Below are 23,034 nucleotides of genomic sequence, written 5' to 3'. Positions count from 1 at the left end.
TGTTCTACACACTGAGTAACGCTTGATGTACAGTTGGAAAATGCCACCTTCATAATAGTGCGAAGTTGAGCGTCAATAAATCCGGAGTTAAAACGCTTCACCGATCAACAAATTTCAAAGATTATAATTTATTAACAACGTTACGTTTTAAACCCAAGACAAATTAATTGTTTGCAGCTAAACTAATGCATTAAACAATTTGATTACCTTGAACAAATTTCAATATTTGTTCATATTGTTCTTTGGCTTGGCCTTCTTTGACAAGATCAATCTTGTTCTGCAGGATAAGGATGTGCTTCAGCTTCATGATTTCGATGGCAGCCAGATGCTCCGATGTCTGCGGCTGGGGGCAGGACTCGTTTCCCGCTGTAAACAATACAGCAATGAGTTCCACAGAGCAAGGCTTGAATTGAAGTTGGACAACTAAAACCGTAGACTTTTGATTCATAATCCCTCTTAACCCTTTTACTGCCGGCCATTTTTTTATCGTACCAGTCAAAATTGCCAAGGGGGAAAATCGCTGTTGTGCATTCATTTACAAAAAAATGCTGTATCTTTTTTATTTTTCATTAGATTTGCATGAATTTTTTACTTTATTTACTCGTATTTAAATGCTGTTTTTTAAATAATAAAAAGAAATTTTAATTTGAAACAAACTCATTATTTAATTTTAAAAATTATGTAAATAAAAAATAAATAAAAAAATAAAAATTGTGTTTGGCATCTGATAATTTATTTTTAAAATTATACTAAAATTTTGAGCATGATATCATTATAAACTAGAGCAATTGCTTAGAACATATACCAAATTTGAAGGTGCTACCTTGAAACATAGCTGCACTATGAGGATTTTCCCAAAACTGGTAGGCCTCCTCTAGGCCTACCAGTGGAAGTTGAAGGTAAACTTATCTGTGCCACATCCCCCTCACTATCTAATAACTCCTCATTATCTGATGGTAAGATAGTCAGGATCGTCATCAGTGTCATCCACATCACTTTGATTGTCATCAATAGCCTTAACACTAATATCGGCATATGAATCTGACAAATTCTGAAGGAAATCGTCACTCAGTTCGTCTTGCTCTTGTACACCACCATCGATTAGACTGTTAATTATTGTTCCCTCACTCACAGGAGAGTTAGATGTAACTCTTTTACTCATTTTATCCTTGATCAACAAAAGTAACACTTCAAAAAACTTTCGATAACATTGTAAACAACAACAATGAACGAAGATTTCAGTAATCTAACCCGATCATCTGGTTTTGACAGCTGTCTAGGTAGTTCGTCAATTCTAGTCAAAGACGACGAAAATAGAAATCCAAAGTTCTTCAAATGGCTTCTTTCATTATCCTTTCCTCCTAAAACAACCAAAATACCGAATATTTCGGCATTTGAACATAACAGTAGCCAGTAACAATAAAAAAAAAAACAGACGTCCGACATATCGGACGTCGGCAGTAAAAGGGTTAAATCGAATAACATTGTGTTGCCTTTACAAAATATTGGCATGTAACAAAAATTAGACTTATTTTACTTTTAGTAAAGCAGGCGTAATAATTGCCTAGAACTCAAAGAACAATAGCAAAGATGAAATGTTTCAAAATATTTATTATATTTATTTTATTATTAGTCGACAATTTATCTCCATGGTCAAGTTTTGAAAATACACCTCGGTAGCTCTAAAAATTATTAGAACGAAGAGAGAAACTAGTCTGGAGTGGTCTTTTTATTCGATCAAAGAATTCACTGACTTAAAACAACATCAAAATTTGTAAAATTAAAAACCACTTTTGTATATTTATATAAAATATGACTTTACTACTATGACGCCATTGTATTTCTCCATGAAATTACAAATAAAGAATTTTTTATTTGATTTGCAATTGGTGAAATAAATATAAAAACATTGTATTTTTTCTACGTAGTGTATATTCTTTAATTAGTAAAAATAAAAACTTCAAAATGTAGTAATGGTTGCAAAGAAATCGAGCTAACATAACTCTTTTTTTGCAAAATCTTACCTAAAATTAATTTGTTACCCATATTTTACTTATACTTTACTGTTCATAAGTTTAAAAAAATACATAAACTCAAAGAACTGCGGATTTCTTTAAGAATTGAGTTATAGAGAGTACACTAATGTAAAAAATAAATTCAAGAAACAAAAGAAAAGCTTAACTTAACAAGTAACATGTACAGCTAATTAACCGATATATGGAGCTATAAAATTATTGAACAAAATTTAAAAAATAATGTTACAATGAAACTCAATGAAGTTATTTAATTTCATCTAAATTCGTTACGCGATGTTCCTGAACTCTTGTTAAACTTATCCAGTGTACTGGATGTAAATGCATCTCTTTTGATTTGGACACATAAATGCTTTTTTAGGATCTGCAAGAACAAAAATACGTTTCAAAAATAATTATTAAAACAGTACTAACATTTCATATCTCAAATTTTTTCATTTCTCATAAAAATTTGTGCCCCACTTTTCATGATGGTCTGAATATTACTACCAATGCCGAAGGAAGAATGATTGAATTTTACTGTCATATTTGTATCTTAGCCTTGTTAAAAAGTTAACTCAGTCACATTCTTTTCTATACATAATGCTGGATTAAGTTAAAAGAACAGTTTTAAAACGATTAAACGGTTGTAGTTTTTTTATGCTGTCTTAGATTTTGTACTGCACTGGAGTTTTGTTATATTTAATACAACTGTATAAACAAAAGAAACTAAGACAAAGAACTTTGCCAATATAGAAATTTAAACTATTGTAAATAGTTACAAAAACACAAAAGAAGACAAACAACTTGTTTTCACATGCACAAATAAACAAAAGACAGGACATGATCTGACTGGTTGACACCTGTTTGAACCAGAACATGTGACCACTTGTTCGTTTGGTTTATAATATTATTATTAAAACGCCATGGGGAAAACATGTTTTGATATGATGTATCTTTTTGAGTATGCCTATTAAACCTCTATAACCATTCACTTTTTTACTTTTAAATACATTATTGTAACAGTCTAGACAAAATTTACTCTTCTTGCTCAGGTTACTAACATTTGTAACCAACTTTCTTTGGAATTGATTGGTTTGATATCTTAACATTTCCTCAGACGTAAAGTTTCTTTTCTGATCAAAGTATACAAGTTTCCAAAAGACTAATAAATTTAATTCTTTGAACAAATATATGAGAATTTACCAAGTGCTTTCAGTCAGTACTTATAACCTGTATAGTTTTGTCTACTTAGTCTACTATAGAAAGTTAGGTCTTAAAAATTCTGTAATTATCAATTAGAGCTATGTCCATGGTGACAAATATAAGTAGCTGCACATCACTCTTTTCAAGAATGAATGCTGTTAACATGGTTTTTGTTTTCATAGTGTAGTTGTGATGGGAAGGGTTGATTCAATGTGAATGTTGATTTTAGCTCCAGTTGTAGCAATGAAGCTCAAATGAGCTCTTTACATCGTTTTGACATCAGATACCTAGACTAAAAAATATAGTGTAATCCTGGTGAAAAAGTATTCTATGAAGAGGCACTAAGACGAAAGTAAACTGGAGTTAAATTCAACAATCACGTCCTTGCCACCATAACTACGTTAAACTTTAGCTACATTATGTGTACGTTAAACTGAAAAAATATAAGAAGATGATCTAAAGTTTAAATTAATCCATGAGATAAGGCATGTAAAGAGAACTAAACAAATATACAGAAAGGAGGAAATATTAGCATGTAAACTCAAAGGTTAGGTTTATACTTTAACATACCTATCAAAAGGAGGGCTGCATCCATGACAGCAGCACCGTTGAGCATAGTAGCCATAAGAATGTCGTGGCCAGGACAATCGACGAAGGATACATGTCGTACCAGCTGGAAGCGACCGGAGCAAGCGGGTCTCGTACAGGGGAAGGAGTCGTCCTTGGAGGATCCCCCAGAGATGTAGGATGCTGGCCGCGGACACTTCTCATTGTCACATTTGTAGATCTTGGCATTAGCGTAGCCTAGAAACACGGCAATACATCACAGAACTCTTATAATTTGTCCTCTTTAAAATCTTGGACGAAATAGTTTATTCTCTTGATAAAAATAAACATTTTTCCAAACAAAAAATTCTTATCCATCTCATATTTCAATATGTGTCAACAAAAAGTCACTTGGTGGAGGTAATTTTGACTTTGTCTTTACCCAAATGCCTTTTAACAGCTGATTATAGATGAGCCGATTTAAAAGTGACCTGTTAAGTGAACAGTGGGGGGGGGGGGGAGTGAGAGGGAAAATAGTCATGGATTTACTTCCCCCTCCACATTCCTTACCAACCACTCCTCAGTCGCCACTTTACCACTCATACGGTATGTTTCACATAACAGCTGTTTTATAAAACCAGTAATAATAACAACAACTGTTAACAATAAACATTTGTTAAAATACTTCTTAATTATACCAACGTATTAAATAGATGCAATGGACTATTCTTAACATAAATAATAATAATAATATTTGTTGTTCCATAACAACGAGAATAACAAAACATAGCGTGATGCTCCAAAACACCAACACAGGGAAGCAAAGCACTCGGTTCCCATTTGTGTCTTGTAAAGGAAATAGGTCGAGCTTTGAAGAGGGGGTGGTGGTAGGCGTGGTCGAGCTCCTGCTCCTCCCTCCCCTTATGCCCAGGTCGCTTTCAAAGCGACTCATCTATAGCTTCTTCTCCATTCTATCATCTGACAGTGTCCTGTTGCCATGAAAGGAAGGAGACAACAGCTGGGTTTGTCTCCACAAACTTTCTTAGTGCATCCCATACATTTCCTTCTTTCCTATAAACGTACTGGCAAAAATATAAACTGTATGTTACTATATTTATTTACAGGGTTGCTACAGGAGTCCAATAATAAAGTTCTCTGACTTTTCCCTGATTTCCAGACAAAATTTTTCATTTTTCCCTGACTTTTTTCGACGCAATCCCCAGGGTTTTTGGCAATTAATGGGTGGAAAAAAGCAGTGTTGAGGCTAACAGGGTGGCAAATATAAAAAAAGCAAAAAATAAAGTGAACACAGTTTAATACGTACAAAAAGATTGACGTCATCTGCAAGCTTGGACTCGGCGCGGCGTAAGTTTTTTTTTTAAAGGAGAAGCCGATCTCCTTTTTTTTGTTTATTTTGTGTAAAGGGATTTTATATTTTTCCCTGACCAACGTCAAAATTCCCTGACTTTTCCCTTACTTGAGACCGGATTCCCTGACTTTTCCCTGATTTCCAGTCCTGTTTTTTTTTCCCTGACTTTCCTGACCTGTAGCATCCCTGATTTACTGCAATATAATATTTATGTACTTTACATTTGTATAAAAATACAATACAATATGCATATTAAATTTGTACGTCCGGTTTGTAATTACATTTTATCAGAAAATAGAACATGGAATATGCTATATCGTGCTGGGGAGGAACGTACAAAACTAATTTAAAGCCTATAATAACAGTTCAAAAACATTTTATAAGAATAATCATGAAAAGAAAGAAAACTGAATCATCCTACCCTTTGTTTTTGAGATTGAATATTCTTCCGTTAAGATATATGTTTGTTTTTAAAGTTTTAAAAATATTTTTCTTGAGAAGCAAAAATCATAAGTCAACAAATAAATTTAAACTTAAATTAAGAAATGCAGAAGACTCATTAGTACCAAAACCTTCAAATACTTTCTTTACAAAAACTTTTATTTATTTAGCACCAAAACTTTTTAATCTGTTACCACAGCATATAAAGAGTCAGTATTCAATTAATATTTTTCTAAAACAGCTTAAAAAGTGGCTATTGTCAATGAAGGATATTGAAGAAGTACTTTTTAAAATTAATGTTTAAAATGAGATTTCCTTGTAATCCTGTTTCCAATTGATAATAATGATAATATTAAATTTATGTCTTCTGGTTGTGTTCATTGTGTTCTCCATGTTTATTTGTTTAATTTTTTACATTTAGGCTTAGTTGATTATTTTATGTATAGTTAAGATTTTTTATTAATTTAGTTGTGTTTATCACGAACTTCACGTAGAGTAAAAATAAATAAGTTTTACTAAAATATTACTGTACTGTTTGTAAAGCTGCTAGTTTTCTGTTAATTTTATGATATTTATTACTCCAAACAGGCTTTGCCTTGGAGTTTTTCTCTTTATTTCTCATAGTGATAGTGTTATAGTAGTTTTAGTTGCATTTTATGTATGTATTGTTTATGTGTAAGTAAATGTAATGTTTTTTGGTTAGTTTGTAAAATTTTATAAAAATCGTATCTGTAATTTTTATTTGTGAGAAATAAAGTTTCTTTCTTTCTTTCTTTTACTTTCCAAACTAAAGCCTTTTACGAATTCTAATTTCCAATTAATTTGTAATAATATATTCCATGCTATTTTTTAAAATTTGGATTCAGAAGAGAAATAACAAACAATTTAAATTAATAAATAAAAACTAAACAGATATATTCAGCAATTGAGATATAACCCACATATATTCTGAATGACCTAATGAACTTTTAAAGTAATGTTATATTTGACAACTCGTGAAATTTAACAAACGAAAATTCTGATTTTGTTCACCTCCAATCAGCTGTACAACAATATAAACTAATATCAACATGAAAGCTCCACTTCACGCCCAAACTGCAAACAAAGTGAAGTCAGTTTCGTTCAAAGTTAGGATGGTCGACTTATACAAAACAGCACTTAGACGTTTTGTGTGTATCTTTTATGTATGTGACCAGTGTTTTGTATACTTTAAAAACAACCAAAAATCCCAAAACGGATGATTGAAAAATAACATTTGGTCTTTTTATATGCCTCCGTAGCTGATGATAATTTAATTTAAATCGAAAGTGGTATCACAACAATAAAACAAGGATGGTTAAGATGAGTAATTATATTATCTATTAATAAAACGAAGGTTTCACTTTGAGTTACTAAAAATAGTTTTCCATTGGTTTTTAGATGTATTGCTTCTTAATTTTTCCATTATTTGCAAAAGTATACATTTAATTAAAAAAATAAAATATAAAAAAGCACTTTAATAAAATTAAACAATAGCATTTGATATGTATAGTGTTTACTATCTATATAAATGCATGTTAAATGATTTCAACGATAAAAATACTGTAAAACTTTAAAATTAAAGAATGCGGAGTGAGCCTCAGTGTGTTGCCTGCCAAACACATATGGCTGTTCAGACATATCTGATCTGAGATAAGTCCCATCTGAGATTGAACCCTCCACTAGCTTCAGCACTTAAAAGTTTATTATATGATTTTAAATTGGCGGTAAAAAGTGACAATAATGATCACAAGCATTAACTAACACTATGAGTCTGTTAAGTTAAAAAGTTTATCATAACTTACCTCAAGAATGGATGCAGAAGATACGGACACAGAATTACTTCACTTATGAGAGCCATCAAGACATTAAAATTAATTCTACACATGCTGTTAAGAGCAACACACTAGTAGTACACATATTTTCTAGAACAATTTCTCTGAAAGGCTAGTAAAAGAAAATATACTGTAATTCATGGGCTGTATTTAAAAATTTTCTCTTAAATAAATTATGACAGGGCCAAAAAAAGCAAAATTTGTACATTTGAAATTCTAATTGTGTTTGCTAAGATTCTGATGCTCCCCTCCCCCCCCCCCCAATAGTCTTACAGGCAGTACGATCAGAATTTATTTAATTTTTGCAACTTCCAGTTTTTAAAAGTTATTTATGAATAGGATATTATATAACGCTTATTCAAAAGATTGAGATTCTGTTCGAAAAAATATAACATTTTCGTAGTCGTACAGTGCAAACTGGGTTGAATGTTGAGTGGTCTGCATTTCTTAAAGTACATTACACAATTGTTCAAGAAAGACCGATCCCCTTTTAAGCCTTATTCTGTCCGTCCTCATGGGCCACTGGTCTGTGCAACGATCTTATCAAACAGAATAAGGGAGAGAGTCGATACAGTACAAGGGCGGTGGTACTGATAAAAAGTACTGACTGATAATGAATGAAGCCAAGTGAAGTTACATTTAGTGATGAGGGAGATGGTGATTGCTACACAGGACAGTAGAGACTTCATAGTAGAAATGTTTCTGGGCATCTCCACAATACAATCAGTAATGGAGCCAAGTGAAGTTATGTTAAGTGATGAGGGAGATGGTGATTGCTACACAGGACGGTGGAAACTTCATAGCAGAAATGTTTCTGGGCATCTCCACAATACAATCAGTAATGAAGCCAAGTGAAGTTACGTTAAGTGATGAGGGAGATGGTGATTGCTACACAGGACGGTGGAAACTTCATAGTAGAAATGTTTCTGGGCATCTCCACAATACAATCAGTAATGAAGCCCAGTGAAGTTACGTTAAGTGATGAGGGAGATGGTGATTGCTACACAGGACGGTGGAAACTTCATAGTAGAAATGTTTCTGGGCATCTCCACAATACAATCAGTAATGAAGCCAAGTGAAGTTACATTAAGTGATGAGGGAGATGGTGATTGCTACACAGGATGGTAGAAACTTCATAGTAGAAATGTTTCTGGGCATCTCTACAATACAACCAGTAATGAAGCCAAGTGAAATTACGTTAAGTGATGAGGGAGATGGTGATTGCTACACAGGACGGTGGAAACTTCATAGTAGAAATGTTTCTGGGCATCTCCACAATACAATCAGTAATGAAGCCAAGTGAAGTTACGTTAAGTGATGAGGGAGATGGTGATTGCTACACAGGACGGTAGAAACTTCATAGTAGAAATGTTTCTGGGCATCTCCACAATACAATCAGTAATGAAGCCAAGTGAAGTTACGTTAAGTGATGAGGGAGATGGTGATTGCTACACAGGACGGTAGAGACTTCATAGTAGAAATGTTTCTGGGCATCTCCACAATACAATCAGTAATGAAGCCAAGTGAAGTTATGTTAAGTGATGAGGGAGATGGTGATTGCTACACAGGACGGTAGAAACTTCATAGTAGAAATGTTTCTGGGCATCTCCACAATACAGTCAGTAATGAAGCCAAGTGAAGTTACGTTAAGTGATGAGGGAGATGGTGATTGCTACACAGGACGGTAGAGACTTCATAGTAGAAATGTTTCTGGGCATCTCCACAATACAATCAGTAATGAAGCCAAGTGAAGTTATGTTAAGTGATGAGGGAGATGGTGATTGCTACACAGGACGGTAGAAACTTCATAGTAGAAATGTTTCTGGGCATCTCCACAATACAATCAGTAATGAAGCCAAGTGAAATTACGTTAAGTGATGAGGGAGATGGTGATTGCTACACAGGACGGTAGAAACTTCATAGTAGAAATGTTTCTGGGCATCTCCACAATACAGTCAGTAATGAAGCCAAGTGAAGTTACGTTAAGTGATGAGGGAGATGGTGATTGCTACACAAGACGGTAGAGACTTCATAGTAGAAATGTTTCTGGGCATCTCCACAATACAATCAGTAATGAAGCCAAGTGAAATTACGTTAAGTGATGAGGGAGATGGTGATTGCTACACAGGACGGTAGAAACTTCATAGTAGAAATGTTTCTGGGCATCTCCACAATACAGTCAGTAATGAAGCCAAGTGAAGTTACGTTAAGTGATGAGGGAGATGGTGATTGCTACACAAGACGGTAGAGACTTCATAGTAGAAATGTTTCTGGGCATCTCCACAATACAATCAGTAATGAAGCCAAGTGAAGTTACGTTAAGTGATGAGGGAGACTGCTGCACAGAAAAGTAGAGACTTGTCAATAGAAGGTATTTGGCGTACCTATGATGCAATCAGCAATGAAGCTTAATTAAGAATTACATTCGTCAATAAGGGAGAGAATGATTGCTCTAAATAGAAACTACTTAGTGGAATTATTTTGGGCATACCCATGATATGGGCGAAAGTGATGTTACTGTTCATTATAGAAAACCCATCAAGAAAGTAACCAATGATAAATGGCAGAAATAGTCATTGCTCCAAACGTCGCACAAGTTACCATAAATGTTTCTCTCTTTGTACTCGAATATTTCTTGTTTTAATAATTCATCATTCTTTCCAAACATTGGTTAACAGTTGCTCACAGACTACAGGTATCAACTATGTAAAGATTTATTATACAATAGTTTGATAAAGGGAATAGAAAACTGGAAGCTGTTAGATTTTTTCTATTGTACACTCTTGCATGGGCCTCTCTCTTAATTATCCATAATATAACATGCTAAGGTGATATGAGGAAGAACAAGTTTAAAAGTTACATATTTTTGTTTTCTTAGGATAAGAAGTTGAGAAATTACGCTTAATCCTAGATGAACCTTTGCACAGGATACTCTGGATGGTTAAGGTTGGGAATAGGGGCCGCCACCTGTTGAGATCCATGAAGAAGGATGTTGGAGACATTAATCTCAGCATCTCTCTTTGGAAGAAGAGAAGTCCAGCTCTGTACCAGCCTCTCCAGTAAATGTGGGTATTGGTGGTACGCCCTCTTTATGTCTAGGCTAGCAACGGTCTTTTACTACAGGAGTCGCACCAATTCCAACAGTCATCTCCGCAGTAGATTAGACCTATCGATCTTCCTCTGCACCCCGATATATCTCAACATTTGCGGTTAGTGATGTACCATTCCAGGACATCCATAGGGTTACCCAGATTTTAGTAATACATCGATTTTTCTGTACCCAGTGAAGGTTCAACTGTGAGCAAGAAGTGAACCCTCCTGGTGTTAAAATTACATAGAAACTTCATGAATGGAGATATGAAAGAGGAACCTAACGGTGTGACCACAAAGTCGTGACAGTGACGTAGAAATGCCTTCTGTGACTACGAAGTAGAGAATTGAGGTTCATTTAGAGGCCATTAAAATCCATCTACCATTTACATCTGGTTTGAATGGTATTCCATAGGCGATGAACAGGTAGGACATTGTGGTTCCCATGTTAACTGCAGTAACCTTGTTCATAGATCTGATGGCATCTCTGAAATATCTTTAAAGGCAGGATGATTTTCATTTATATAAAGTCGAACTCTGCCAACTTTAGACCCATGCACATTTGTATAGAAACAGGCATCTGTCCCTTTAGCAAGCGAATGTAACTGATTTGTTCCAGCAATCCTTTGGCAATGACTATGAGAATTTTAGTTATGCGTCAAAATTGATTATGTTCACATAATCATATAGTTTCTTTAGACGTCACCACAATGATTGACAAAGAGACGCACTTTGCTACTGCTAACATTTTAGTCCACTAACATCCTATCCAACAAAACAAGAGTGGAATGACTGCTAATCAGTGGTTTGTGGCAACATGATGTGTGACACTAAATTGTTAATGCCAAGAAATCAGGTTTTGTGTATCAATTTTTAAGTTATTAGCTTACAGAGTTTATTTCAACATTTTTTGGACCAATGTGTGCAGACAATATGGCCATATTTTTACGACGATGGGATTAGAAGGGTAGGCGGCAGTGGGCTAGGCCATTAGACCTTCGGCTGTCTCAACTTTACTTGCTGGCGAATGTACTACAAATGAATTATCTGCTGTAATTGAATTGGTTTGTGAAAAATGATAAATAAAAGATCTTACTGAAGTTGCTAGAATTGCTTGATATAATTTATTTATGATAATACACAATTAATAACATCAAACATTTTAAACACACACAGCATCCGTGTTTATTTCTAGAAACTTCTTTGATAGAAAATATTTAAAAATATATTTATATATATATTCTTATAATCACTAACTATAAAATAAAAATAACTCAATTAAGTTGATATGAGATATTATACTCATAACATAGAATTTAATACGTTCTACTATTTACAAAATCTTTTACATGAGTTCTTAATAAGATTATTAATTTAGTGAGCTTATATTTTGTAAACTAATATTATACTCTAAGGCTGATTTGTTTCAGTTTGCTGACTTCTTCAATTGAACAACTTTGTTTAGAGGAACTTGAACAAAACAAACCTAACAATTAATCTGTTCAATAAATTAGAATACATTTAAATAGGATATATATTATGCTGTATTGATTTCGTATATTTGGCAAGTAATTCTATTGACAATGAAAATCCATTAAAACAAACTGTAATAGGAAATTAGAAAAAAGGCACTGTTGATTTTATCCACATTCATATGTGTGTGTATATAGCATTGCTTACCATACCACACAGTTGATTTTATCCACATTCATATGTGTGTGTGTATATAGCATTGCTTACCATACCACACTGTTGATTTTATCCACATTCATATGTGTGTGTGTATATAGCATTGCTTACCATACCACACTGTTGATTTTATCCACATTCATATGTGTGTGTATATAGCATTGCTTACCATACCACACTGTTGATTTTATCCACATTCATATGTGTGTATATAGCATTGCTTACCACACCCCACTCACTGTATTTCTTCAAGATTCTGCAAGTTATCTTTTTTTACAATGATTACAAAGAAGTTTTTCTTACATCTTAACCAACAATTACCCTACTGGCACACATACAGAACAACTCAGTATGATGTATTTGACTATCTTAAGTAGAAATTTCAGTAAATACCCTACAGGCAGATGCGAGTTAAAAACAATAACTCTAATACATAAATTATCCACTGATAAAAAAAACTCAAACAGGTAAAGAAATATAAACCTGTACAACATTAAAATGCCTATAAAACAGCCAATTTTTCATGGCCAGCTAATAAATCCAAAAACAAAGAATATATAATTGACTTTTGATCTCATCACTTGTGAATAATGAACTTTAACCCCTTAAGTGCAGTAGAACTGTTACCGTCCTGCATGGCATGAGTCTTATACTATTCTGTACCATTGCCATGCTACATGATAAGTATATTTTATAATCAATAATACTATTAAGTATATTTTATAATCAATAATACTATTGAAAGATATTTTACCTGCTTTTTTTGTGTTAGACAAAAGCTTTTTAGTATCTAAAAAACAAAACTTCTACTCAAGGAAACACTCTTGTTAATTCAACACCCCCAAATGTAAATTTCAAATGAAATGAGATTAGATTGTATAAAGAACATTATATTAATATAATGCTTCTAGCAAAGCGTTACAGAGTAACATTTTTTTTTAATTAATTAACTAGTGCACAAGGTCTAAAAGAAAACAGCCTCCACAGAGAACAGGTCTGAAATGACCCAGCACTTAAAGGGTTAAACAAAGTTGTTCCAATTCTTCACACAATATAAATATATATATATATATATATATATATATATATATATATATATATATTTATTTATATTAGTGCTGTTAATACATGAAAACATTACTTTACTTAAACAGTATGTTCATTTCTGTATGACTGAGCCACCATTATTACACTACAACAAGTCATATGAAATCACACCATTCTACTCTCTTATTTGTAACCAAGACTTAGTTTCCTACAGTTTGTTAGTTACAAGCTACAGTGATCTAAAGGCCTCTCAGCTCAGCTGTAAATAAGTATATTTAGTTCACAAGACTCCTTGCTATACACAGCTGTAGTTTCTACAAGAAACGTTTGTGTTGTAAATAAGTATATTTAGTTCACAAGACTCCTTGCTATACAGTGCAGTCGTTTCTACAGCAAAAGTTTGTGTTGTAAATAAGTATATTTAGTTCACAAGACTCCTTGCTATACACTGCAGTCGTTTCTACAGGAAAAGTTTGTGTTGTAAATATGTATGTATGATATAACATTTTTAATTTATTGTACAATTTAGTACATGTTATTCCTCAGTGTTTTGACAGCTCCTGTGATAAAAAATCTAAACTTAAGAAAATAAATGCACATATTTAATAAAGTTTTTGTTCATTATAACAGAACATTGAGAATCTTATACTTTGGAAATGCCTTTAAACTTTAATGGCATAAAAGCTAGTACTATCAGCGATAATTGGAAAACACATTTTAAGTAAATACCAGTCTATTTCAGAAGTCAATAAACAGTATTGGTGGTGGATAAGCAAATGTTTTAATTACATTAAACGATTGTATAAGTTATCAAAAAATTAATATTACATATATTACTTTTACATGGTATAAATTATTTATACAGTTTTTATCAGTTGCGGGGTTAAGCCATTTGGCAGTTCAGACAATTGACAGTAATGCAACTTGGATATATAACAGTTAAAACAGATAAACGAATTGATCTGTGAAACTACAATGATAACACAGAACCGACAGATGACACACTTACAAGATGAGAACTAATTTACACATCCTCATAGTTCCAAAAGCTGACACAATTGTGAAGAAAAATAATACTTCTGACTTTTGACACAGTCATCATTCGCTCTCCTGGTGCGCAACTGTCTTCATATTAAATGAGATGCAGTTCAGGTTATTTAAAAAAAAATATATTTTGCAAATCATGTAAACATAGATCAGTTCAATTGGGCAGATGGTCAATGTATTTGAAATAGCTAAGGGAACACTAAAGAACAGGTGTCTCAGTTTATAGATTTAAAAGACAAGTTTTACATTTCAAATATGTGTTAAAAGTTTAGGTGACATTATAGAACAATAATTACCTTACACACCTTTATACTTGTCTTTATTTATACGAGTGTAAACCCTGCCTGTATCACAGCTTGAGTGAAATTACAGAACAAAAGTTCATACAGATGTCACAATTAATTAAGACTAGTGACAAGAGTTCAGAGAACAGATACTACTGTTCATACAGATGTCAGAAAAGACTAGTGAAAACAGTTCATACAGATGTCACAGTTCAGACAACAGGTGCTACAGTTCATACTCATATAGATGTCCGTAAAGACTAGTGCCAACAGTTCATACAGATGTCACAGTTCAGACAACAGGTGCTACAGTTCATACTCATATATAGATGTCCGTAAAGACTAGTGCCAACAGATCATACAGATGTCACAGTTCAGACAACAGGTGCTACAGTTCATACTCATATAGATGTCCGTAAAGACTAGTGCCAACAGATCATACCTGTGGTACAGTTCAGACAACAGGTGCTACAGTTCATACTCATATAGATGTCCGTTAAAGACTAGTGCCAACAGATCATACCTGTGGTACAGTTCAGACAACAGGTGCTACAGTTCATACGGATGTCCGTAAAGACTAGTGCCAACAGTTCATACAGATGTCACAGTTCAGACAACAGGTGCTACAGTTCATACTCATACAGATGTCCATAAAGACTAGTGCCAACAGTTCATACAGATGTCACAGTTCAGACAACAGGTGCTACAGTTCATACTCATATAGATGTCCGTAAAGACTAGTGCCAACAGATCATACCTGTGGTACAGTTCAGACAACAGGTGCTACAGTTCATACGGATGTCCGTAAAGACTAGTGCCAACAGTTCATACAGATGTCACAGTTCAGACAACAGGTGCTACAGTTCATACTCATACAGATGTCCATAAAGACTAGTGCCAACAGTTCATACAGATGTCACAGTTCAGACAACAGGTGCTACAGTTCATACTCATATAGATGTCCGTAAAGACTAGTGCCAACAGATCATACCTGTGGTACAGTTCAGACAACAGGTGCTACAGTTCATACGGATGTCCGTAAAGACTAGTGCCAACAGTTCATACAGATGTCACAGTTCAGACAACAGGTGCTACAGTTCATACGATTGTCCGTAAAGACTAGTGCCAACAATTCATACAGATGTCACAGTTCAGACAACAGGTGCTACAGTTCATACGGTTGTCCGTAAAGACTAGTGCCAACAATTCATACAGATGTCACAGTTCAGACAACAGGTGCTACAGTTCATACGGTTGTCCGTAAAGACTAGTGCCAACAATTCATACAGATGTCACAGTTCAGACAACAGGTGCTACAGTTCATACGGTTGTCCGTAAAGACTAGTGCCAACAATTCATACAGATGTCACAGTTCAGACAACAGGTGCTACAGTTCATACGGTTGTCCGTAAAGACTAGTGCCAACAATTCATACAGATGTCACAGTTCAGACAACAGGTGCTACAGTTCATACGGTTGTCCGTAAAGAATAGTGCCAACAGTTCATACAGATGTCACAGTTCAGACAACAGGTGCTACAGTTCATGTGGAAGTCCGTAAAGACTAGTGCCAACAATTCATACAGATGTCACAATTCAGACAACAGGTGCTACAGTTCATATTCATACAGATGTCAGTAAAGATTAGTGCCAACAGTTCATACCTGTGACAACATTCCATACGGATGTCCGTAACGACCAGTGCTAACAGATCATACCTGTGTTACAGTTCAGAAAACAGGTACTACAGTTCATACAGATAAATACAAGTACTAACATTTCATTCAGGTGTCACTTTTTTTAAAGTAGTGGGACTGCACCTGGTAGATTGTGACAATATAATAAATTTTCTGCTTTGTATTCTTGATGGAAGTTTGTACTTTTTAATACAAAAGTCATTTTTTATTCTTCCACATTTAATTATTTCAAAAGCGCTTTCGCCGGTTAAGGCATCATCAGTTAGATCTAACCTTAACCGGCGAAAGCGCTTTTGAAATTAATTAAATGTGGATGAATAAAAAATGCCTTTTGTATTAAAATATAATAAATATTAGAATTTGGGATTATTTATTTATTTTTCATTTTATCTAGTTTCAAAAAATATATAGTGGTATCCAGGTTATCTTGAAAAAATTAAATATAGTGTAAAAACCTCAAATTGTACACGAAAGGCTAAATTTGTTACTAAGAGTACAATAATTTTCAAAAAAATATTCTTACACTACATGTTTCCTAAATATACCAAAATTTAGAGAATTGTATGCACTAAAAAACAATGAATTAATTCATAAAAAATTTCTAATTTTTTATTTGTGAAAAGTGGAGTGATGTACCTAAATTTATCACTGTGGGTATGATAATATTTTCAAAAATTAGCATACAAAATATTGTTCACCTATATGTTTCTAAAAGATACAGAAATGTAGAGAATTATATGAATTAAAAGATAATAAATTAATTAATAATCAAAGCAATGATGTCCTGAACATGTAGGCTTGTAAGTGCATAGACATAAGTTTCTTCTTATGTAAATGTTAATATAAAAATATTTAACTGATTATAAATTTTACAATAAATATATATATTATTTTGAACTTTTGCTGAAATATTGACTTAGTTTAGATTTCCATAAGAAAGCATAAAGGGAAACCTAGGGGTCAATGGTAAGGCCTTGCTTGGTTGTCTGAGTCTGACAGGTCAACAAGTTCTATGTCAGACGACCTATTAGCAAAGTTTTGGGACATTATTGAAATGAAAGCTTAAAACAAAGCTATAAATTATTAATATAGTAAAGCATTCCATATGTCACTAATTTTCAAAAGTGGTTAGATGAAGACAATTTTTCTGGCAAGTTTTATTATGACGGCACTGGGATATCAGTGTTGACAAACAGCAAAAAAAATTCACCATTAACATCAGTAATTCTTTCTGTTTGAAATGGTATATAACTAGTGATAATTTACATACTATATATGTACTGTCAAAACAATGTGTGCCAGATTGACATTACAATGTCAATTGCCGCTACCGAACTGAGTCGGATCGATATTATGTTGATTGCCAGTTACAGGGTTAACAAAATACGTTAAGCATTCATGGCAATTAAAATGGACCTTAAAATGTACAAGATGTAAACTATGAACACGAAATGTACGGTTATTATTGTTAATACTTAAAAATACTGATACAGAGCAATGAAATGAAAATATGTCTTCATTAAAAGCAAAGTTAGGACTACAACACAGTTCTCTCTATCACGTATGCACTAAGTTCATGAATGATAACAGTGGTTCTAGATTTCAAGATTCCCATGCCACAATTCATTGTAAACAAATTTTGGTTTTAATTTCACTTACGATTGCATAAAGGTGTTTCCACGCAAATAAGGTTTAAAAAAAAGTAAAATGATTAATTTCACCAAGATAAATCTTTTAATACTAAATGTGGAATACTTCTCAAAGTTCAGCATTTTAGAAATATGGCTGTTCCTTAAATATTAATTTTTTAACGTGTCCTCAGTTATTTACCCCTCCCATGCGAAACAGGAACTGTACAAACTTATGGCTAGCTCTTAATTATTAAAAAAATTAAAACATTGTTTTGTAATTTCTTGTTCTGTTGTAAGAAACTATTTGTAAAACAAACTACTGTTGAAGTAAGTCTTAATTTCAGAAAAAAGTACAAAAGGTGTAGCAAAAACTGATTTTAAGGAAAAAAAATTAAGAGCACGGATACTTCCTTAAGTCACCTAGTCTCTAACAGGATTTATCCGTGCTCAGGGATGCTCAATAAGGCTATCACAGAATATACCACCACGTTTTGCGCACACTATCATACTTTTTGTGAAAACTACACAAATATACCACAACATAAGTGTCCACAGAACGTTCACACATTATCGTACTTTTTGTGATACACAAATATACCACAATACAAGTTTTCTGCGCACACTATCGTACTTTTTGTGAACTAAATATGTGTGAACGTTCTGCGCACACTATCGTACTTTTTGTGAACTACACAAATATACCACAATACAAGTGTCCGCAGAACGTTCTGCGCACACATTATCGTACTTTTTGTGAACTACACAAATATACCACAATACAAGTGTCCACGTTAGAACGTTCTGCGCACACATTATCGTACTTTTTGTGAACTACACAAATATACCACAATACAAGTGTCCACAGAACGTTCTGTGCACACTATCGTAAAACTTTTTGTGAACTACACAAATATACCACAATACAAGTGTCCACAGAACGTTCTGCGCACACTATCGTAACTTTTTGTGAACTACACAAATATACCACAATACAAGTGTCCGCAGAACGTTCTGCGCACACTATCGTACTTTTTGTGAACCTACACAATTATACCACAATACAAGTGTCCGCAGAACGTTCTGTGCACCACTATCGTACTTTTGTGAACTACACAAATATACCACAATACAAGTGCCCGTAGAACGTTCTGCGCACACTATCGTACTTTTTGTGAACTACACAATTATACCACAATACAAGTGTCCACAGAACGTTCTGTGCACACTATCGTACTTTTTGTGAACTACACAAATATACCACAATACAAGTGTCCGCAGAACGTTCTGCGCACACTATCGTAATTTTTTGTGAACTACACAAATATACCACAATACAAGTGTCCGCAGAACGTTCTGCGCACACTATCGTACTTTTTGTGAACTACACAAATATACCACAATTACAAGTGTCCGCAGAAACGTTCTGTGCACACTATCGTTACTTTTTGTGAACTACACAAATATACCACAATACAAGTGTCCGCAGAACGTTCTGCGCACACTATCGTAATTTTTGTGAACTACACAAATATACCACAATACAAGTGTCCGCAGAACGTTCTGCGCACACTATCGTACTTTTTGTGAACTACACAATATACCACAATACAAGTGTGTCCGCAGAACGTTCTGCACACTCTACCATACGTTTTGTGAAACTACAAATTTAAACTATTCATCACTACACTTATTAGAGGATATTTTCTGCTTCCGTGGATCTGAACAATTGTATTACACAGAAATATATATTCGTTTGCCATATAGTAAGGATTTTATAAAAATTACTTTAAACCTCTTTTTGAGACAACACAAAATGTATATTAATTACATTTTTTAAATACTTGAAATTCAACTTGTATAAAACTTATGTATATCAGGATTTCAAGTATGTTTTGAGCCTCTGATTGTGAAAAAATAAATAAATATGTGAAATAGAGACTTCATGTTTCAATGTGACAGTGTGTATGATTCAATGTTTGTGTATTTATACAATTTTATGGTTTTTAATTAGTCTAAAACATTTGTAGAAAATTTATAAATATCCATTAGATCTCTATATAGTGATAAATGTATGTGAACAGTACAAAATTAAATAAAAAATGTGCAGTCTTACATAACTTGGTTGTTGTGGATGTCTAATTAATTAAGGAATGGTCCAAAAAGGGAAATTAAAATTATCAAGGGAAGAAATCAAAGCTCATGCTTTATGATCACACCTAATCTTTTCAAAGTTAAAACAATTAGTGTTGTGTAAAATGTTGTATTTAAAAAAACCAATAAATTAAGCTCATTGACACATAGACTAGCATAGTTTAGGTTGCACCTGCTAAAAATTGAAAATAATGATTTTAATTGAAGTTAATTAATACATTAATAGCTTGGAAACTAAGTCAGCACATAAAAGTTGTTGTACTTATAAACTCCTAAAGTTTTAATCAGTACATCATAGTTTTAAAAAATACCAAAAATACATAGTATTTTAAGTATTAACATAAAATAATTAAACCTTTCACTCAAGTAAATCTTCATATAAGAATTTTACAAATCTTTTAATTTGAAACAATATTAGTGAATAGAGCGAATCAATAAACTAACATAACAAATAGCTACACATTATAACAAATTATAAACTTGACAGTTGGCTTTATACAAATGTCTGATTATAGTGTTTTCTACCTACAAATAGAATTTCCTACAGTTCTTGCTGCCACACTTACAAACCATATTGGAATAGCTTGAAGATGTTTTCACACCATTTTTATTTATGTTGTTTGTTTCTTCTTTGTTTGTTTGTCCTTTCTTCGTTTTAGATTGATTTAAATAATCAAATGAAATCTCTTCGCCCTGTTTAATTTCTCTATTTGCGAACAAGGCAAGTTTGGGGAGGTTCGGGTCCAAACAGTCGGCCCAGACAGCATAAACAGTCATGTTGGGATGACAAGAATGGTTTACAAAATGGCTGACATTCCCATAAATGGCAGCGTCAACGGTGAAGGGATAAGCATTTGTATCGTTAAAGTCCAGGTCAAATAAATAAGTTTGTCCTTCTTTGTCATACTTCTTTCCTCTCCTTTCTGCTTCATCAAACGTTATCACTTCTCCGACGTACTCGGACACGAAAGTGCCCTTTGGGATGGTTTCTAACGCTTTGACACCCCAGCCACAACCTGTACTCGTTCGGAAAATACAGAGTTTCACCATCCTTCCTTTCTGCACGACTCTGTTGACGCACTCGACACCACACTTACACCTCTTGTTGCACTCGTAGATGGGTGTCCCATGAGGCACTTTCACCCTGCCGTTGTTGTCGTAGGCGAAAGCACTTCCAGTGGCAATTGAACAACACTTTTTCTTGAATCTAGAACACATCGGTTTACAGTCACATCCAAACGGAGGATCCTCCGGGATATTCACTCTTTCACCAGGCAAGTAGTCATTAATGTATATGAAGTGTTCCGGAGGCCCTTCTAGATCTACATTGTTGACGACCGATATCGGTGAAGACTTGCTGCTGCCGATAATAGAGTTCATTTCGTCCTCCCATTCTTTCAGTGCATCTAACTGCATTTGCCTTTTATCGTGCAAGTGCGCTACCAAGACGTCTTTTCTCAGTATTTCAATCACATTAGGGTCTCTAGATTCCGATGGCCACCTAGAAACAATTTTTATTCTCTTGTTTATTTTATCTAAATCAGGTGGTGGAATGGTAATTCCCTTAGGGTTCACATACTTTTGCAAAGCTCCATGTAAGTCTTTCTTGTCAAATTTATAAAGCTGTTGTTTAAGATTTAAAAATGTTTGTTCACTGTAGTCAATTTTGTTTGTCATACCTTCTAAAAAAGAAAACAACGAATCAAGGCAACCTTCTAGGTGGGCAGAAGGCTCCCACGTATTGGAATCGTGTGACCAGTCTTTCCATTTAACTAAATATAAATGTTCTTTCTTATCTACTTTATGATCCAATACATGTTCAACCTCATAAACCTGTTCTCCGGCCTCCGGTTCTTTCCGTGCCCGCTTTTTCTTGGGTGCACTCCCTTCGCAGCTTCTGGCCTTTCTTTTAGTGGATTTCATGACTCTGCCTTCTAGCGCAGCTGCGTCGCTTTGTCTCTTCCCTCTCGAGTCTGCAACGGGAAAAGTGGCCATTTGGACATCTTCATTATTTAAGTACAAGTTATATAAACTAATTATATACGGTCGGGTAGTAAAACAACAAAAAGTTAATATTCCAACTGAAACTAAACAACTTCACTCATAAAGCCATCAGTGGTGTAGTTATTTAACTTGTAGGCCAATGTTATTGTTTGGTCAATTCTATTTAAGTTCAATTGTGTACATTACAAACACACATCTTTTCTTTCGTGTTTCTTGGTTGACAGTAAAATAGTGACAAACAGCACGTAAACATGCAATAAGGAAAATTACTAGTTTTTTAAATGATCTTCAGATTTCTGCCTCCACAAGGTATGGGTTTCAGGAGAATCTAGTGAAAGTACCAATATAATAAACCGATAACAATGTGCATAACTGCTGGAGAATACATACAAAATAGCTAGAATTAAACTGAGACCATGATCACGCTGGTTGAGCAAATACAAAGGTAATAGAAAAAAATGGTTTACCTATGATCTTGAATTATTACATTAAAGAAAAATTCATTCTTGATATACTTATTTTGAAACATATATAACTGAAATACGTTCACAATAAAACAAAACACTGATTTATAAAAGGGAATAAACTACTTAAAAAAATGTGGTAACAGTACGTACTTTATATGTAAAATGTACATAATTGTAGCATATACAGTTGCACTGAATAGAATAGAGTACAATATATCAACAGCTCAATTACTCCATTTTTTTGGAGAGGAACAGGTATATAAGTAATAACACTACATACACAAAATACTGGGTAACAGACCACTAGATACAATGTGACAGCAACAGCTTCTCGGGGAGAGAGATGACTAACAGCTAGTAGACGCTTGTGCACTTTGGCTCTGTATTTTCTTGGTCTTACACTGGGAATTTTATTACAATTTCATTGAAAGTGATACTGATGTACGAAGAATGTAAGGTCATATTTTTGCTGAGACTTTTGTACCGATCTAATAAGACATG

General features: G+C 33.8%; 1 protein-coding gene across 1 annotated transcript in view; it reads right to left on the bottom strand.

Moving 5' to 3' along the window:
- The window catches only part of LOC124360841 (eukaryotic translation initiation factor 2 subunit 3), a 72,622-nt gene that overhangs the window by 25,327 nt on the left and 24,261 nt on the right, over positions 1-23,034 (bottom strand). Inside the window, 2 exon segments of the mRNA XM_046814791.1 lie at positions 208-366; positions 3,789-4,022. Of these exon segments, the coding sequence (XP_046670747.1) occupies positions 208-366; positions 3,789-4,022 (393 nt within the window).

The sequence above is a fragment of the Homalodisca vitripennis genome, chromosome 4, assembly GCF_021130785.1.
Source record: "Homalodisca vitripennis isolate AUS2020 chromosome 4, UT_GWSS_2.1, whole genome shotgun sequence".
Lineage (NCBI taxonomy): Eukaryota > Metazoa > Arthropoda > Insecta > Hemiptera > Cicadellidae > Homalodisca > Homalodisca vitripennis.
Note: the sequence above shows the minus strand (reverse complement) of the source record. Positions and strands in the feature narration are given on the sequence as shown.